At 40.0% G+C, this 18,977-nt stretch overlaps 1 protein-coding gene across 1 annotated transcript; it reads left to right on the top strand.

Moving 5' to 3' along the window:
* Nucleotides 1-17,741: 17,741 nt before the first annotated feature.
* On the top strand, nucleotides 17,742-18,734 carry LOC149168694 (uncharacterized). The gene has a single exon (XM_089424951.1). The coding sequence runs from the start codon at nucleotides 17,742-17,744 to the stop codon at nucleotides 18,732-18,734; it is 993 nt and encodes a 330-aa protein (XP_089281077.1).
* Nucleotides 18,735-18,977: the final 243 nt, after the last annotated feature.

The following is an 18,977-nucleotide window of genomic DNA, read 5'->3' as shown; positions in this document are numbered from 1 at the left end:
TAGATCAATTGGTTCAAAGCTATTTTAGGAGAGTAGAGGTCTTGGGTTCAAGTCTCCATTTTGTGGGGGCGGATTATTTCATTCCCACACATTCGCGCACTTTGCCGGCAACTTCAACAATTTTTTTTCAAAAAGCCATAACTTCTTCATCCGGAAGCCTTTTTCAGAGCCGTTTTTTTTAAAACAGCCTAATTTTTCGAGATCTATCCATTGGAACACTTACTTTCAGCATCTTCAGCTTCAGTTTTAAAAAAAAAATGGAAAGTCCATGCCAAGTCATTCTTGACAGCACTAACTACTTCCAATGGATATCCTACATGGAAGATTTACTTAGAAGTAAAGGTCTCTACAGAATAGCCACAGACCAAGAGAAGTAACCAAAAGATGAAGACAAGGCTGCAAAATGGGAAAATAGACAAGATCAAGCACATGGTTTGATAGGGATGTCTATTTCTCCTGATCTTAGATTCCATATTGCAGAACTTGAAACTCCTCATGAAGCATTGGAACAAATCACTAAAGTTTTTGGGATTAAAAATGAAATTAGAGCCCATCAACTTGAAAATGAGTTGCTTACATTGGATCCTAATAATTTTTCTTGCATTGAAGATTTCTTGTCCAAATTCAAGACCCTTAGATATCTCTTGGAAGGTGTTAAGGTTAAGAAAGAAGATAGTAACCTTATTTATTCCATCCTTACTAAGTTGGGACCAGCCTACTCTGTATTTGTTTCCACCTTCCATTCTACAAGGGAAGCTTTCATTTGTCAAGGAAAAGACTACAAGGCCCCTTCCTTTGACTCTTTTTGTGATTCTTTAATAAGAGAACAAGAAAAACTCTTACACCTTGGTCTTCTTAATCTTGGAAACTCTTCCAAGAAAGCGTTAGCCGCCCAGCAGCAACCAAATTCAAAGAATCCTAAGAAGTCATATCCTAAAAAGAATGGTCCTAAACCAAACAAGGGTCCTAAGCAAACTCAGCCTCAAAATGAAAGATCATTTCAGCAAAATGATAAGACCAATAAAAACAAATGGAAGAAGACTGATAGACATTGTAACTTTTGTAATCGAGATGGCCACTTAGAATCTAAATGCTTTAAGAAGATGGAAGCCTTGGAAGCCGCAATGAAGAAACATAACATCCATGTGGAGCATTCTTCAACTTCAACTTCAACTTCATCTTCAGGAATGGCACTTTCTGCATGTCGCTGTCAATCATCTCAGTCTGGTTATGCATTAAATGTTCTTCTTCTCATTCTCATGAGTGGCTCATTGATTCTGGAGCCTCTTATCACATGGCCAAAAACCAAGCCATGTTTTCTTCTTTAAATGATTGTAACACCAAAAATATATATGTTGGTGATGATAGATCTCTTAATGTTGTAGGGACTGGAACTGTTCATCTAGACAATGGTCAGTTTAATGATGTATTATGTGTTCCAACCTTATCCTGCAACCTTCTATCTGTATATCAGATAACTCATTCAGGTGAAGGTAAAATTGTTGAATTTTCACCTCATGATGTTGTAATCAAGGATCTGAGAGATCCTAAACAGATTCTAGCTACTGGTATTGCTGATGATTCCACAAGGTTGTATAAGTTTCACAACTTTGGGTCATCAAATATTCCCTCAGTATTTGTTGCTCATAATGATGAAGTGAGCAAACTTTGGCATGAGCGATTTGGTCACTTAAACTATCGCTCCCTTCAGCATCTATGTAAAGAAAATATGGTGACAGGTCTTCCTATGGTATCTTGCAGAGATGGTGTTTGTTCCGGATGTGTACTCGGAAAACATCATCGGGACAGTTTTGAAAAACGTGCCTCTTGGCACGCCTCAGCCCCTTTACAGCTTGTGCACAGTGATTTATGTGGTCCACTTCCTGTTGCTTCATTCTCTGGCTGCAAGTATTTCTTAACTTTCATTGATGATTTCTCCAGACGCACTTGGGTATACTTCTTAAAACTCAAGAGCGAAGTATTTAACACTTTTTTGGCCTTCAAAGCCTTTGTTGAAAAACAATCTGGACATCAAATTCTTAAGCTAAGAACTGATAATGGTGGAGAATATGTTAAAAACACATTCATCAACTTTTGCACCGAAAATGGAATTCAAATGCAACATACTGTTCCATACACTCCACAACAAAATGGTGTAGCTGAAAGGAAAAATCGCACCTTAAAGGAAATGGCTAATTGTATGCTGCAATCTAAAGGACTCAGTCTTAGTTTTTGGGCCGAAGCAATTAATTGTGCAAATTATATAATCAATCGCACTCCTACTAAGATTCTAAAGAATATCACTCCAGAAGAAGCTTGGAGTTCCAGTAAACCAGATGTAAGTCACTTTCGTGTTTTTGGAAGTGAAGCATGGGCCCATATTCCAGATGAAAAGCATAAAGCTTTAGAATCTAAGAGTGAGAAATGTACTTTTGTTGGATATTCTGAAGATGTAAAAGGTTATAGACTTATTCCATTTAAGTCCAAAAATGTTATCATTAGAAGAGATGTAAAATTTGATGAAAATAAATCGGCCTGCGAGCCTAGTCCGGCGGATGTGCCACCTCTTCCTATCTCTTCTACTTTTGAAAACATTTCTTCTTCAGATGATGAAAGTGAGGATGACAATCCTCCCCCACCGTCTCAGGATCCTCAACTTCCAAGATGGGTCCGTGCTACTCGGGATGCAGCAGGTGATCTTGCCGGTGATCCTACAGATCAGCGACGTACATGTTCTCAGTTTGAAAGAGCCTCTTCTTTACTGGCTCAAGCTCCAGTAAATCATGATCCTGACACTTTTGCAGAAGCTTCAGGCCATCCACATTGGGAAGCAGCTATGAATGAAGAATATCATTCATTGTTGGCAAATGATACATGGGATCTTGTTCCTCTACCAAAGGGATGCAAACTTGTTAGATGTAAATGGGTTTACAGAACCAAGTATGGACCAGATGGGAAAATTGATAAACATAAAGATCGTCTTGTTGCTAAGGGCTTTTCACAGGTTGAAGGCATTGACTACACTGAAACCTTCTCCCCTGTTGCCAAAATGAACTCTATCCGCCTTGTTCTTTCCCTTGCTGCCTCTTTAAAATGGGAAGTCCATCAGATGGATGTTAAATCTGCCTTCTTGCATGGGGACTTGCATGAAGAAATCTATATGGAACAACCCATTGGCTTCATCCAAATAGACTCCAGCCTTGTATGTCGACTTAAGAAATCTCTTTATGGTCTCAAGCAAGCTCCTCGGGCTTGGTATGCCAAAATGGATAGCTTTCTTTTAGAATTTGGCTTTTCTAGGTGTTATTCTGACAATACTGTCTACACCAAGAAAGTGGGCAACTCTCTTATCATCCTTGTTCTTTATGTTGATGATCTTATTCTTACTGGTAGTGATCCCAACCTTATAAACCATGTGAAGTCCAGCCTTAAAAAGAAATTTGAAATGACAGACTTAGGACACTTACACTATTTTCTCGGTCTTCAAGTCTTGCAATCCAAGGAGGGTATTTCCCTTTCCCAGTCCAAGTATGCTTGTGATATTCTTCGTCATTTTCACATGGAAGACTGTAAGCCAACCCCTTATCCCTTTCAGTCTGGAGTCAAACTTTCAGTCTCTTGTACTTCTCCTGAAGTTGATGCTACCTTATACCGTCAACTTGTAGGAAAACTCTTGTATTTAACCCATACTCGTCCTGACCTTTCCTTTGCTGTTGGCCTTGTTGCTCGTTTTATGCAAAACCCCCGTGAAAGTCATTGGAAAGCAGCCAAAAGAATACTTCGTTATGTTCGAGGTACAGTACAGTTTGGGATTCATTACAGTGCCAAAGCAGCTCCTCTATTAGTTGGTTTCACTGATTCTGATTGGGCTGGTGACCCTGATGATTGGAAGTCTACTGCCGGTTATGTCTTCACTCTTGGTTCAGGACCTATTACATGGGCTTGTAAGAAACAAGCTGCCATTTCTCTTTCGTCAGCAGAAGCAGAATATCGTGGTGCCGTGGAAGCTAGTAAGGAAGCCTTGTGGCTTCGTCAGATCCTATCAGAGTTTGGCTTTGAGCAGCAGCATCCAACCACACTTTGGTGTGATAATCAAAGTGCCATTCAACTATGCAAAGATCCAGTCCAGCATCAGCGCAGCAAACACATTGAACTACACATGCACTTCATCAGAAAGCTCATTCATGACCATGTTCTTGAAGTGCAATATTGTTCAACAGATGATCAGGTTGCAAACATCTTCACAAAGGCTCTCACAGAGGCGAAGTTCACTAAACTTCGATATATGCTTGGAGTTCAGGAAGTTGCCACTAAGGGGGGATAGGCTCTAGTGCCTCCTTCCTTCTCCTATTGTGTCATATTTGTAAATCCTTCAATCCTATCCCAAGTTGTTCTTAAGGGGGGATGTTAGGATATTCCGACACATAGGAAATAGTTAAGTTCAACTTGGTCTAGTATAGAGTTAGGTATAGAGTTAGGTAAAGTGTGTTTCTTTACTGTTGTACATTTTTAAAATTACAATCCAGCTGTCACGATATGTAGTGATCTGACGGTTCACTCTCTCCTCGGTATTACCGACACTTGATCCGTGGTTTGACACCTGATTGGTCAATGAGTTCTATTTAAAGCGCATGGAGGGTCATTGTTCGAGTAATCCGTGCATGAGAGAAGCTTATGTAAATTTTCATTCTTTGATTAATAAATTGCCTGTAGTAGCCATGTTGGCGCAGGCCGTGGACTGTTTCCCTCTTTGAGGGTTTTAACCACGTCAAAAATACTGGTGTATTGATCTGTGATCTGGTTGTGAGCGGTGTCCTTTTGGTGTTCTTTCTGAGGAACTTACCCTGTAAATTCCTACAACTACAAAGATCCAACCAGAAGATCTAAACGAGCTTGAAGAGGGGGAGAGCCTATTCCATTCACAAATGTGGGTGAAGGGGACCCCACTACATTTCATCATTGATATTGGGAGCCAAAAGAACCTTATAATAGCTAAGGACATCAAGAGATTGAAGTTGTTGATAGTGCCACACCCCCAACCAGATGTTGAAATGTATAACTAGGTTCAGTCTTCATAATGTCTATTGTAATCATAATTATATATATATATATATTTGATATTAAAGAAAAAAAATTATTTTGATTCTTGATGCATGGGTTTCGTGCTCAAGATAACTTTATTTATAGGTCAAGCACCCATTGAGTGCATTTATATTTTTCATATAATTATGAAGTCAAAAGAGTCATTGTCATACATGTAAGACCCATTTGTGCATGTTGTATCATGTAAACAAAATTTTTGTAAAGTCAAAAGTGTCATAAAGACCCTCCAAGATCTAGTCAAACAAGTCACCCACAAGAAGGATCAAGTTGACCTCATGGACACAAATTCCACCTCCTAAGAAGCCTATTTATAAGGGAACCTCTAATTCAGTTGGAGATACACTCGATCAAGAAAGAAGAAAGTTTGATCTCCTTAAGAAAGATGCTAGGAGACAAAAGGAAAAGGACGAAAATCTTGGGAAAAAAAAAGAGAATCAAGATTAAAGTTTTGGACCTCTCTCTCTCTCATGTTAGGGTTTGTCGAAGTCATTGAGAAGTCAAAGTTGTAGGAAGATGCTAGGCTGAAGTTTCTCATCAATAAAGAAAGTTGAGTTGGTCTTGGAGGGGTCTTTGAAAAGGGTATTAGGTCTTGGAATTCATCATTTTAACATTTTATAAGAAGAGAAGAACTCTTATGGGTTTTCCTCTCAAGATGAGAGGTTTTGGCCCTGGCTTGTGACCTATATTTTATTTCTTCTTGTCTCATTGATATTCATTGTTTGGTAGTTGTTTCATGATAGAAAACACAATAATAATCAAGATAAAGAGGAAGATAATAAAGTTAAGTGAAAATAAATCACAAGAAATTATCACAGTAAGAGAAATAATCTAATCTAGCTTCCCTTAGATATATCAACATGGAATCAAAGCTAAGTTGACAAGACAAGAAGAGGCAGCTTGAAGATCATTAATTGAAGAAGGATATTATTGTCACTACGAAAAAAGCCCTCCAAAATTTTGTCTACACTCGAATTTGGGAGCCTATTGTGGATCTTGCAATTAGCCATTCCATAGTCACTTCTTGGTCAATTGATTTTTTTATTTTGTTTTGCTCCCTACTTGGATTACAAGTGTCGAAGTCACTTGCTTCCCACATGCTCAGTATGCAACAAGTCCATAAGCACATTATTTTACACAAGCTTGAACAATCTTGAACAAGCATAGCATGATCCATCAATAATTTTCCTATGCGATGTCCAATCCATGTCAAGAGTCAGTGCGCATTGACATCGATAGTCCCTCACTTTGTTTGCGATCATACTTCTATTTTGGTGAGTTTCTCCAACTATTTCTTTTGCTCACTTTCACCATCGCAAGTGTTGTTTTCATGTTTAATACTATCACTTTCACTTTCTTTCATTTTCATGTTATCTTTGACCTGGAATGTGCTGTTTTCACCATCATTTTCATATCGCAAGTGTCATTCGCACTTTTATTTTCATATAGCAAGTGTCATCGTTTGGCGTGGAAATTGCCCCTTATTATGTAAATTGGAGTTTTGGTTTGTTTCAAGGGGAAATAATTTTGATAGTGAGTTGTTCTACTCATGTAGGAATTTGTCGCACACATTCCCAAATCTTTAAGCATTGTCACACAAGGGTCATCGCGATTGTTGCAAAATTTCCTTAGTGTCTCACTTGTCATAAAGTCATCGCAAAGTTGTCGCATTGAGGGAAATATGTTGTTAACATTTCCTGGATGATCTAGGTTTTTTTCATCAAGTGTGTGATCACAATCAATTCATATCACTATTCACATCACTCTTATTGACCCCACACTCAACCAATTTTCAGACATTTCCCAGCAACTTAGCCTCATTCGGCCTTCTCAACTACGCATTGTGTAGTTCAGACCCTCATGATGAAACCTTATCCCTTGAAACTAAGCAATGCACAATTCTTGCCTCCCAGGAATATGCACTGCATAGTTCTGGTGCTCATGCCCATCCTTGGCCCCCATAATTTCATAATCCAACCCTCTAGCCTGGCCTCAACTACACATTGTGGAGTCTTGAGCTCAAGACCACACCCCGAGCTCTTGAGTTGTGCAACTACATAATCCCTAGGCCTTCTCTACCTACCAGAACTGTGCAATTGGCCCAAGCAGTGAAAAACCTCTCAGATTAGTGCACTGATCCCCAAAACTGTGCAATATATCTTCCTAACGGAGGCCTTAATTGTGCATTTTGTTGTATCTAAGCTCAAGCTCACACCCTAATCTCATAAGTTGTGCAACTATGAAATCCTTAGGATTTCTCTACCTCCCAGAGCTACGCAGTTGGCCCAAGCAGTGAAAAACCCCTCAGCTCAACCCACTTAGCCCCAAAACTCCACAGTATGTCTTCCCAACCCAGCCTGAACTACACATTGCACAGTCTCATGTTTCAAGCTTCACCACTAACTACCTGATTTGCACAATTTCATAGTCACTGAACCTCTCCCTCATTTTGCAACATGGTTCCATCTCATTCAGTGAAACAACATGCACCAATTTAGACTAGGGGTTTATTGGATTGATGTCATATCATCATGAGTGAATAGTAGATGCAGGTACTCTATCATACCATGACATGATGATGAAGAATGGAGAATGTAAACATGCTGGAAGACAACTTTGTAGTTGATTATGCAAGTTGATCAATCAAGAGAAATAAAAGGGACACCAGTTTGCGACCACAACTCAAGACTTGATACCATTGAAGACTCCTTACCTCTAAGCCGTAAGGAGGTGAACAAAAGAGAATCCTAAAGAACTATTATGCCACCAGCTCACAAAATAGAAGAAAAGATAGATCAACAACTTCAAAATCAGCCTCTTCGAGTGGGCAACCTCCTTTACATCACACAAATGAACAATTCTTGGATGATTCAAATGAAAAAATCTCCTTTCTATATATAGGAGTCTAAGGGATCACAATATAATCAAAGCTGACATAACAATAATAATGTAAGCACACAACAATAACAATAACGGGCTTGTATGGGGCTCAATAATAATAATATGGGGACAACATGGGCACAACAATTATAGTAAGGGGCTATAATGACAATAATAATAGGGGAATACACTAGTATTATAGGGACCTAACATGCCCCTCTCCTTGAAAAAATTGTTGTCCTCAATATGATTTCTCCTTCCTTGTCAAGCTTTGGAAATATTGTTTGAACTCGGAGCTTGTCACCTATTACCTTCTTTAAGCATGACACATAGAAAACTAGGTGCACTCGGGAAGATGTAAAAATCTCCAATTTGTATGCCATAGTACCAATCTTTGGTAAAAACTTTTACCGACCATAATACTTTGGTGATAATTTATTATCCTTCTTATCTTGCTTGAGGGACATTTTTTTGTATTGTTGTAGTCATAGAAATACCCAGTCACCTACATCCAAACTTCTTTCACTGTGATGTTGATCTACCTATTGTTTCATTCTATTCTACACCAATGTGAGGTTATCCTCTAAGAGTTGGATAACTTTTTGCCGATGCTCGATGTGATAATCCATATCTTTAACCTTAGAATTTTCTCTTAAAGATGATTTGATAGATGGTGGATGAAATCCATAAAGTGCCATAAATGGGGTCATTTTTGCCACAGTATGGAAGGAAGTCTTATACCACCATTTAGCCAGAGGCAACCACTTGACACATTATGTCTGTTTATCAGATACAAAGAAATGATGATATCCTTCCAAACATTTTTTTCACTCTCTCAGTTTTCCCATCAGATTGGGGATGATAATATGAGTGATGCGCTAACTGAGTACCCAGACAAGAAAACAATTTTGTCCAAAAATTTCCAGTGAAAATGGGATCTCTATCACTTACAATAATCTTTAGGTTTCCATGTAGCTTTTGAATTATTTCCATCAATACAGTAGCAACTGTACTAGCTTTAAATGGATGAGATAATGCACAAAAATGTGCATCCTTGGTAAGTCTATAAACTACCACCATGATGATACTCTTTCCTTCGGACTTGGCTAAACCTGTGATAAAATCCATTGAAACCTCCTCCCAACATTGACTTGGAATGGATAAAGGTTGTAATAGACTTGGGGTCTTAATTGTATCAACATTATTTTGTTGGAAAACCAAGCATTCTGCCACAAACTTTTGAATATAATATTTAAGGCCATCCCAAAAAAATTCCTTCTTAACCCTGTGGTAAGTTTTCAAAAATCCATAGTTCCCTCCTAAGGGAGAGGTGTTCAATTCTAGAAGAATTTTTTACTTGAGTTGGGAATTCTTACAGAGGTATAAGCAATATTTGTACCATAACGAATCATTTTTCCAGTTAAATGTATCATATGTATAGGAATCTTGCTACAAATTTTGAATGAGTGTCCACAATTATTCATCATTCTTCCATTCATCCCTTGCTTCATTTATCCAATCTGGTTGGATAATAGAAATGACACAAAACAATGCTTCCACATCCCCATCCTTTCTTGAGGGTGAATCTGCAACAACATTCTGCTTCCCTTTTTTGAAGATGATTTCAAATTCATAACCCAACATCTTTGTGACCCAATTTTTTTTACTCTTCTCAAGATAATATTTGTTCTAAGAAGTGTTTAAGACTATCATGATCCATTTTTACCTTGAAGTTTCTTCCCATTAGGTAAGGTCACCATTTCTTAAGTGCATGTAGTATTGCCAACATTTCCTTCTCATAAATAGCTTTGCGTAAATACTTTCCTTTGATTGGACAACTTTCCAAAGCAATGGGTATTCTTTCTTGAATTAAAAAAACACCAATTCCATTTCTCGAGACATCACATTCCATAATAAAGGTTTTTGTGAAGTCTGGCGTAGTTAAGAACAGTCCTTGGCACATTTCCTCTTTAAGATGTTCAAAGGCCTTCGTTGCTTCCGGAGTCCAATAAAATGCATCTTTGTTCAGTAATGTTGTTAGAGGTGCTGTTAATCTCCCATAATTCCTAACAAACTTGCAATAATACTCTGTTGACTCGAGAAATCCTTGTAGATGCTATATGGATGTGGCCATTTTCCATTCGTTTATGGCTTTAATTTTGTTAGGGTTTGTTATGCCCCTATACCAATAGGTGCCATATATCATGATTGAATTGGTTTAGCTTTGAAATATGTTCATACCTTTACTTGTTGGAAAGGTTTTCCACATTTGGAAAAAAATCAAAAAATCAAAAAATGTAAAGAGGGTATGCCCTAGAAAAAGAATAAAAGGGTGAAAATATTAAAAAGAGGTCAAAAATGAAAGAAAATGAACCCCAACAAGAAAAAAAGACCATGAAAGTGTGCAAGTCTAAATGCCACTACTATTTACTTGTTGTATAATAAATATTGTGTGCAGCTTGTCACATATGCCACAATCCATGGTAACCAAATAGTTTAAAATTGGTTATTCCATGTTTATAGAGATAGAGAATAAAATCTGGCCAAACTATTTAATCTTGGTAGATAAATAGATAGATAGAGTGAATAAAAGGAGCTCAACAGTTTATTCTGAGCCCTTAGGTGTAATAAGTGTAGATTTAGATAGATATCACTATGTAAAAGAAAAGAAAGTTTGAAAAGGGTTTGCCAATCTAAGTGCACCCTAATAAAGAAGTGAAAATGCTAGGGTAAAGTAGGTAGGGTAAGTAGATGATGGTTGCAGAATAAATATGTGGTGAATGTTAAATTTAAATGATTAAATCTTTTGAATATTATTTGTTCGAAAAAACCGCTATGATGTAGAACACTGCCAAACGCTGCCGAACCCTAGCCAGTCGCCGCTTCTGACCGCTTTCTCTGTAGCCGCCGCCGGACCTCTGCTGGTCGCCTGCAATGGAAATGGCGGTAGGAGGGGAGAGCTCCGCCAACCCTCCAAAGAACTCTTCAAGCTCTGACAAAACACAGCACACACAGCCTCTGCACCCCTCTGGCGCAGTCCCTGACGCTGGGCAAGAAGGACATCGGAAGAATGAAGAAAAGACACACACGGCCCCGACAGAAGAGGAAAATACAGACAAAGAGACGCACAACAAAGCTACGGTGTCACAGCCAAAGGCAACCTCGGCCACCTGTATCCCAAAAGCTACAGAACGTATCAAGGTTGACCTGCCCAGCCACTGCATCAATGGTGAGATCCAATATATGCAAGATCACGCACTAATAGGAAAGTTTCTAGGTTTCTGGCCTACGGAAAAAGCCTTACAAGGTTGGATAGCATCAAAATGGAAGCCCAAAGGACAAGTTACTCTGCAACTAGGTCCAAAAGGCTTTTTCACAGCAATATTTCACTGTGTGGAGGACAGAGTGCAGATATTCGAAGGAGGACCATACTTCTTCAACTCTTCAGGTCTCTATCTCACGGAATGGAAACCAAGATTCAGCCCGGACAACGAAGATTTCAGCTGGGCTCCGGTCTGGATAAGGATGTACTCCCTCCCAGTGGAATACTGGAAAGAAGAAACGCTGGCTGATATAGGCAACAAACTTGGCACCTTCATCCGAGTCGCGGCTGAGACAAAAACCCGCAAATATACCTCGTATGCTAGGATTTGCGTCCAAATGCACCTGACCAAAGCCTTAGCTGATACGGTAACTCTCTATCACGATGACTATGAATGGACACAACCTTTAGATTATGAGCATATTCCCTTCCGCTGTCGCAAGTGTCATGAGCATGGCCACCTCTTCCGAGATTGTCCATTAAATTTTCAGTCCAAAGCAGCTACCGCTGTCTCTGACAAAGACTCCGAAGGTTTCATAAAAATTCCCAACCGCCGTAGGCATGCCAAAAAAGGTTGGATAATAGAAATGACACAAAACAATGCTTCCACATCCCCATCCTTTCTTGAGGGTGAATCTGCAACAACATTCTGCTTCCCTTTTTTGAAGATGATTTCAAATTCATAACCCAACATCTTTGTGACCCAATTTTTTTTACTCTTCTCAAGATAATATTTGTTCTAAGAAGTGTTTAAGACTATCATGATCCATTTTTACCTTGAAGTTTCTTCCCATTAGGTAAGGTCACCATTTCTTAAGTGCATGTAGTATTGCCAACATTTCCTTCTCATAAATAGCTTTGCGTAAATACTTTCCTTTGATTGGACAACTTTCCAAAGCAATGGGTATTCTTTCTTGCATTAAAAAAACACCAATTCCATTTCTCGAGACATCACATTCCATAATAAAGGTTTTTGTGAAGTCTGGCGTAGTTAAGAACAGTGCTTGGCACATTTCCTCTTTAAGATGTTCAAAGGCCTTCGTTGCTTCCGGAGTCCAATAAAATGCATCTTTGTTCAGTAATGTTGTTAGAGGTGCTGTTACTCTCCCATAATTCCTAACAAACTTGCAATAATACTCTGTTGACTCGAGAAATACTTGCAGATGCTATATGGATGTGGTCATTTTCCATTCGTTTATGGCTTTAATTTTGTTAGGGTTTGTTATGCCCCTATACCAATAGGTGCCATATATCATGATTGACTTGGTTTAGCTTTGAAATATGTTCATACCTTTACTTGTTGGAAAGGTTTTCCACATTTGGAAAAAAATCAAAAAATCAAAAAATGTAAAGAGGGTATGCCCTAGAAAAAGAATAAAAGGGTGAAAAGACTAAAAAGAGGTCAAAAAATGAAAGAAAATGAACCCCAACAAGAAAAAAAGACCATGAAAGTGTGCAAGTCTAAATGCCACTACTATCTACTTGTTGTATAATAAATATTGTGTGCAGCTTGTCAAATATGCCACAATCCATGGTAACCAAATAGTTTAAAATTGGTTATTCCATGTTTATAGAGATAGAGAATAAAATCTGGCCAAACTATTTAATCTTGGTAGATAAATAGATAGATAGAGTGAATAAAAGGAGCTCAACAGTTTATTGTGAGCCCTTAGGTGTAATAAGTGTAGATTTAGATAGATATCACTATGTAAAAGAAAAGAAAGTTTGAAAAGGGTTTGCCAATCTAAGTGCACCCTAATAAAGAAGTGAAAATGCTAGGGTAAAGCAGGTAGGGTAAGTAGATGATGGTTGCAGAATAAATATGTGGTGAATGTTAAATTTAAATGATTAAATCTTTTGAATATTATTTGTTCGAAAAAACCGCTCTGATGCAGAACACTGCCAAACGCTGCCGAACCCTAGCCAGTCGCCGCTTCTGACCGCTTTCTCTGTAGCCGCCGCCGGACCTCTGCTGGTCGCCTGCAATGGAAATGGCGGTAGGAGGGGAGAGCTCCGCCAACCCTCCAAAGAACTCTTCAAGCTCTGACAAAACACAGCACACACAACCTCTGCACCCCTCTGACGCAGTCCCTGACACTGGGCAAGAAGGACATCGGAAGAATGAAGAAAAGACACACACGGCCCCAGCAGAAGAGGAAAATACAAACAAAGAGACGCACAACAAAGCTACGGCGTCACAGCCAAAGGCAACCTCGACCACCTGTATCCCAAAAGTTGCAGAACGTATCAAGGTTGACCTGCCCAGCCACTGCATCAATGGTGAGATCCAATATATGCAAGATCACGCACTAATAGGAAAGTTTCTAGGTTTCTGGCCTACGGAAAAAGCCTTACAAGGTTGGATAGCATCAAAATGGAAGCCCAAAGGACAAGTTACTCTGCAACTAGGTCCAAAAGGCTTTTTCACAGCAATCTTTCACTGTGTGGAGGACAGAGTGCGGATATTCGAAGGAGGACCATACTTCTTCAACTCTTCAGGTCTCTATCTCACGGAATGGAAACCAAGATTCAACCCGGACAAGGAAGATTTCAGCTGGGCTCCGGTCTGGATAAGGATGTACTCCCTCCCAGTGGAATACTGGAAAGAAGAAACGCTGGCTGATATAGGCAACAAACTTGGCACCTTCATCCGAGTCGCGGCTGAGACAAAAACCCGCAAATATACCTCGTATGCTAGGATCTGCGTCCAAATGCACCTGACCAAAGCCTTAGCTGATACGGTAACTCTCTATCACGATGACTATGAATGGACACAACCTTTAGATTATGAGCATATTCCCTTCCGCTGTCGCAAGTGTCATCAGCATGGCCACCTCTTCCGAGATTGTCCATTAAATTTTCAGTCCAAAGCAGCTACCGCTGTCTCTGACAAAGACTCCGAAGGTTTCATAAAAATTCCCAACCGCCGTAGGCATGCCAAAAAAGGTTGGATAATAGAAATGACACAAAACAATGCTTCCACATCCCCATCCTTTCTTGAGGGTGAATCTGCAACAACATTCTGCTTTCCTTTTTTGAAGATGATTTCAAATTCATAACCCAACATCTTTGTGACCCAATTTTTTTTACTCTTCTCAAGATAATATTTGTTCTAAGAAGTGTTTAAGACTATCATGATCCATTTTTACCTTGAAGTTTCTTCCCATTAGGTAAGGTCACCATTTCTTAAGTGCATGTAGTATTGCCAACATTTCCTTCTCATAAATAGCTTTGCGTAAATACTTTCCTTTGATTGGACAACTTTCCAAAGCAATGGGTATTCTTTCTTGCATTAAAAAAACACCAATTCCATTTCTCGAGACATCACATTCCATAATAAAGGTTTTTGTGAAGTCTGGCGTAGTTAAGAACAGTGCTTGGCACATTTCCTCTTTAAGATGTTCAAAGGCCTTCGTTGCTTCCGGAGTCCAATAAAATGCATCTTTGTTCAGTAATGTTGTTAGAGGTGCTGTTAATCTCCCATAATTCCTAACAAACTTGCAATAATACTCTGTTGACTCGAGAAATCCTTGCAGATGCTATATGGATGTGGCCATTTTCCATTCGTTTATGGCTTTAATTTTGTTAGGGTTTGTTATGCCCCTATACCAATAGGTGCCATATATCATGATTGACTTGGTTTAGCTTTGAAATATGTTCATACCTTTACTTGTTGGAAAGGTTTTCCACATTTGGAAAAAAATCAAAAAATCAAAAAATGTAAAGAGGGTATGCCCTAGAAAAAGAATAAAAGGGTGAAAAGATTAAAAAGAGGTCAAAAAATGAAAGAAAATGAACCCCAACAAGAAAAAAAGACAATGAAAGTGTGCAAGTCTAAATGCCACTACTATTTACTTGTTGTATAATAAATATTGTGTGCAGCTTGTCACATATGCCACAATCCATGGTAACCAAATAGTTTAAAATTGGTTATTCCATGTTTATAGAGATAGAGAATAAAATCTGGCCAAACTATTTAATCTTGGTAGATAAATAGATAGATAGAGTGAATAAAAGGAGCTCAACAGTTTATTCTGAGCCCTTAGGTGTAATAAGTGTAGATTTAGATAGATATCACTATGTAAAAGAAAAGAAAGTTTGAAAAGGGTTTGCCAATCTAAGTGCACCCTAATAAAGAAGTGAAAATGCTAGGGTAAAGTAGGTAGGGTAAGTAGATGATGGTTGCAGAATAAATATGTGGTGAATGTTAAATTTAAATGATTAAATCTTTTGAATATTATTTGTTCAAAAAAACCGCTCTGATGTAGAACACTGCCAAATGCTGCCGAACCCTAGCCAGTCGCCGCTTCTGACCGCTTTCTCTGTAGCCGCCGCCGGACCTCTGCTGGTCGCCTGCAATGGAAATGGCGGTAGGAGGGGAGAGCTCCGCCAACCCTCCAAAGAACTCTTCAAGCTCTGACAAAACACAGCACACACAGCCTCTGCACCCCTCTGGCGCAGTCCCTGACGCTGGGCAAGAAGGACATCGGAAGAATGAAGAAAAGACACACACGGCCCCGACAGAAGAGGAAAATACAGACAAAGAGACGCACAACAAAGCTACGGCGTCACAGCCAAAGGCAACCTCGGCCACCTGTATCCCAAAAGCTGCAGAACGTATCAAGGTTGACCTGCCCAGCCACTGCATCAATGGTGAGATCCAATATATGCAAGATCATGCACTAATAGGAAAGTTTCTAGGTTTCTGGCCTACGGAAAAAGCCTTACAAGGTTGGATAGCATGAAAATGGAAGCCCAAAGGACAAGTTACTCTGCAACTAGGTCCAAAAGGCTTTTTCACAGCAATCTTTCACTGTGTGGAGGACAGAGTGTGGATATTCGAAGGAGGACCATACTTCTTCAACTCTTCAGGTCTCTATCTCACAGAATGGAAACCAAGATTCAGCCCGGACAAGGAAGATTTCAGCTGGGCTCCGGTCTGGATAAGGATGTACTCCCTCCCAGTGGAATACTGGAAAGAAGAAACGCTGGCTGATATAGGCAACAAACTTGGCACCTTCATCTGAGTCGCGGCTGAGACAAAAACCCGCAAATATACCTCATATGCTAGGATATGCGTCCAAATGCACCTGACCAAAGCCTTAGCTGATACGGTAACTCTCTATCACGATGACTATGAATGGACACAACCTTTAGATTATGAGCATATTCCCTTCCGCTGTCGCAAGTGTCATGAGCATGGCCACCTCTTCCGAGATTGTCCATTAAATTTTCAGTCCAAAGCAGCTACCGCTGTCTCTGACAAAGACTCCGAAGGTTTCATAAAAATTCCCAACCGCCGTAGGCATGCCAAAAAAATTCAGCCAGTCATGGACAACGCTCTCAAAGCTGACTCCCAGAACAAATTCTCTGTTCTTGCTTCGCATAATATGCAAGACCAACCCAGTTCTGAACCCCCATTCAAGACCTCTTTGCTCTCTTCTTCCCTCAACCCCTCAGACCCCTTGCAGTCCTCTGACCCTACTCCTTCGAATCTCACTCCCAACCCTTCTCCGGAGAAAGGAAAATCAGTTTCAGGTCTTAGCCCCTTCTCCTTCTCCCAAGAGAAATCTATGTCGGATAATAAACAACAAGACTTTGACATGGAGACAGATGCTACTCTGGCTCTCAGTCTTCAGAAAGAAGCGGATGAGGAAGAACAGAGTGATACTATTGTCATGGAGGAAGATCAGGCGGATGTTAATATAGATGGTTTAGACATCTTCACACTTGAAACGGCATGAAAACAGAGAGAATACAACTCAATTCCCCCCTGGCAAATAGACAAGCTGGAAGGAGTCTTAACCAAGGTGCAGCACAATAAAAGCCTTGGCATACAAGGAGGCAGCCCATGGGACGGAAAAAAGGTGCTCAAAGAACCCAAGAAAAGAGGAAGAAATACAGACCTTCAAAGAACCATAACAATAGGTGAAATACTTATGGAGTCGGGGCGATTCCCTAAGTTGACAAAGTTCTATAAACCCAAACCTCAGTTTACATGAAGTTAATATCCTGGAATGTGAGAGGACTCAACAGCCCCTCAAAACATAGAATGATCAAAAACTTGATTCAACAAGAAAAACCAACCATAGTTTTTCTTCAAGAAACAAAGAGCAGCACTGAAGCTATTGAAAGAATTCGCGGTAGAGTCTGGGCAGGAAGCAGCTCTATCTCTGTAGACGCCTCTGGAGCCTCAGGCGGTTTGGCCATTCTGTGGAACCCGCAGATCATCTCATTATATGACTTCCACGCCACTCTCCATCTTATTCAAGCCTCCTTCCACCTCATAGGCACCGGAATCCATGGGCATCTCACAAATGTTTATTTTCCTCAGACAATACAGCAAAAATTAGAACTGCTGGAAACGATCTCTATCCTCAATGAAAATAGGCAATTCCCGCTCTGGATTGGTGGCGGCGACTTCAACATAATAACATCCATGGAAGAGAAGCAAGGAGGTAGAATCAGGCTTGACAGTGACAGTGATGGCCTCAGACAATTCATTCAAACCAATCAACTAATGGACATTCCAACCTCCAATGGAATTTTCACTTGGACTAACAAGCGTCGAGGTACTCATCATATTGCTTCCAGGCTTGATAGATTCCTTCTTTCTGACAATGCAATCCACCTGGGAGGGGATTTCAATGCTTCCATTATCCCCCAAGGCGGATCTGATCACTGGCCAATTTTGCTACAATGGTCCAGGCCAGGTAACCGCTGCAACAGACCTTTCAGATTCGAAGCATTCTGGTTCACAAATGCCAATTTTAAGGCGGTAGTCAGTGATGCATGGGCATCTTACACCCCGCCAGAGGGAGCCAAAATGTATCAATTCCAACAAAAATTGAAAAACTTGAAACACGTCCTCAAAGTTTGGAATCACACAAATTTTGGTAACATCCAGGCGAAGCGCCTACAATTGGAACAACAAATGCACATACTTCAACAAACTCTCATTCTTGAAGGCAGAACAGAAGAACAAGCACAACAGGAACAGATACTCTGGAACCAAATTGAAGAGCATCGGAAACAAGAGGAAATACTCTGGCAGCAAAAATCCAGAATCAACTCGCTCAAAGAGGGGGAGAAGAACACAAAATTCTTCCACAAAGCCACCATTCAAAGGCGAATGCACAATAATATTACCTTCATCAACAATCAACAAGGTGAAAGAATTGAGGAACATGAGGACATGGAAAAGGAATTCACAGGGTATTTTAAGGAAATTCTAACGGAACCCATTGATAACAGGGATGAAGCAATCAGAGCCATCACGCAGCATATTCCAAGCATCATAACTGCGGATCACAATAACAAACTACTCCAGCCCACGTCCTTACAGGAAGTTGAAGAAGCCATGGCTCAACTCAAGGATGGAAAAGCTCCTGGGCCTGATGGCTTCACAGCCAACTTCTTCCATCAAAGTTGAGGTATGGGACCTCGTTGAAGAATCCAGAAGCATGCACTGGATCCTCCCGGCCCTCAATACCACCTCCATAGCTCTGGTACCCAAGGGAGAAGAACCCAACAGGCCGGAAAAATATAGACCAATCGCATTATGCAATGTAATCTACAAGCTAATCTCAAAGGTCATCGAAAACAGGCTCAAACCTCTCCTGCCCTTACTCATCTCTCCAGAACAAATAGGATATGTGGAAGAACGGCAGATCAT

Source organism: Pinus tabuliformis, chromosome 4_2 (genome assembly GCF_031772625.1).
Source record: "Pinus tabuliformis cultivar Carrire ecotype Pingquan chromosome 4_2, CPIR1, whole genome shotgun sequence".
Classification (NCBI taxonomy): Eukaryota; Viridiplantae; Streptophyta; class Pinopsida; order Pinales; family Pinaceae; genus Pinus; species Pinus tabuliformis.
The sequence above is the reverse complement of the archived record's forward strand: the minus strand, read 5'-3'. Positions and strand labels throughout refer to the sequence as shown.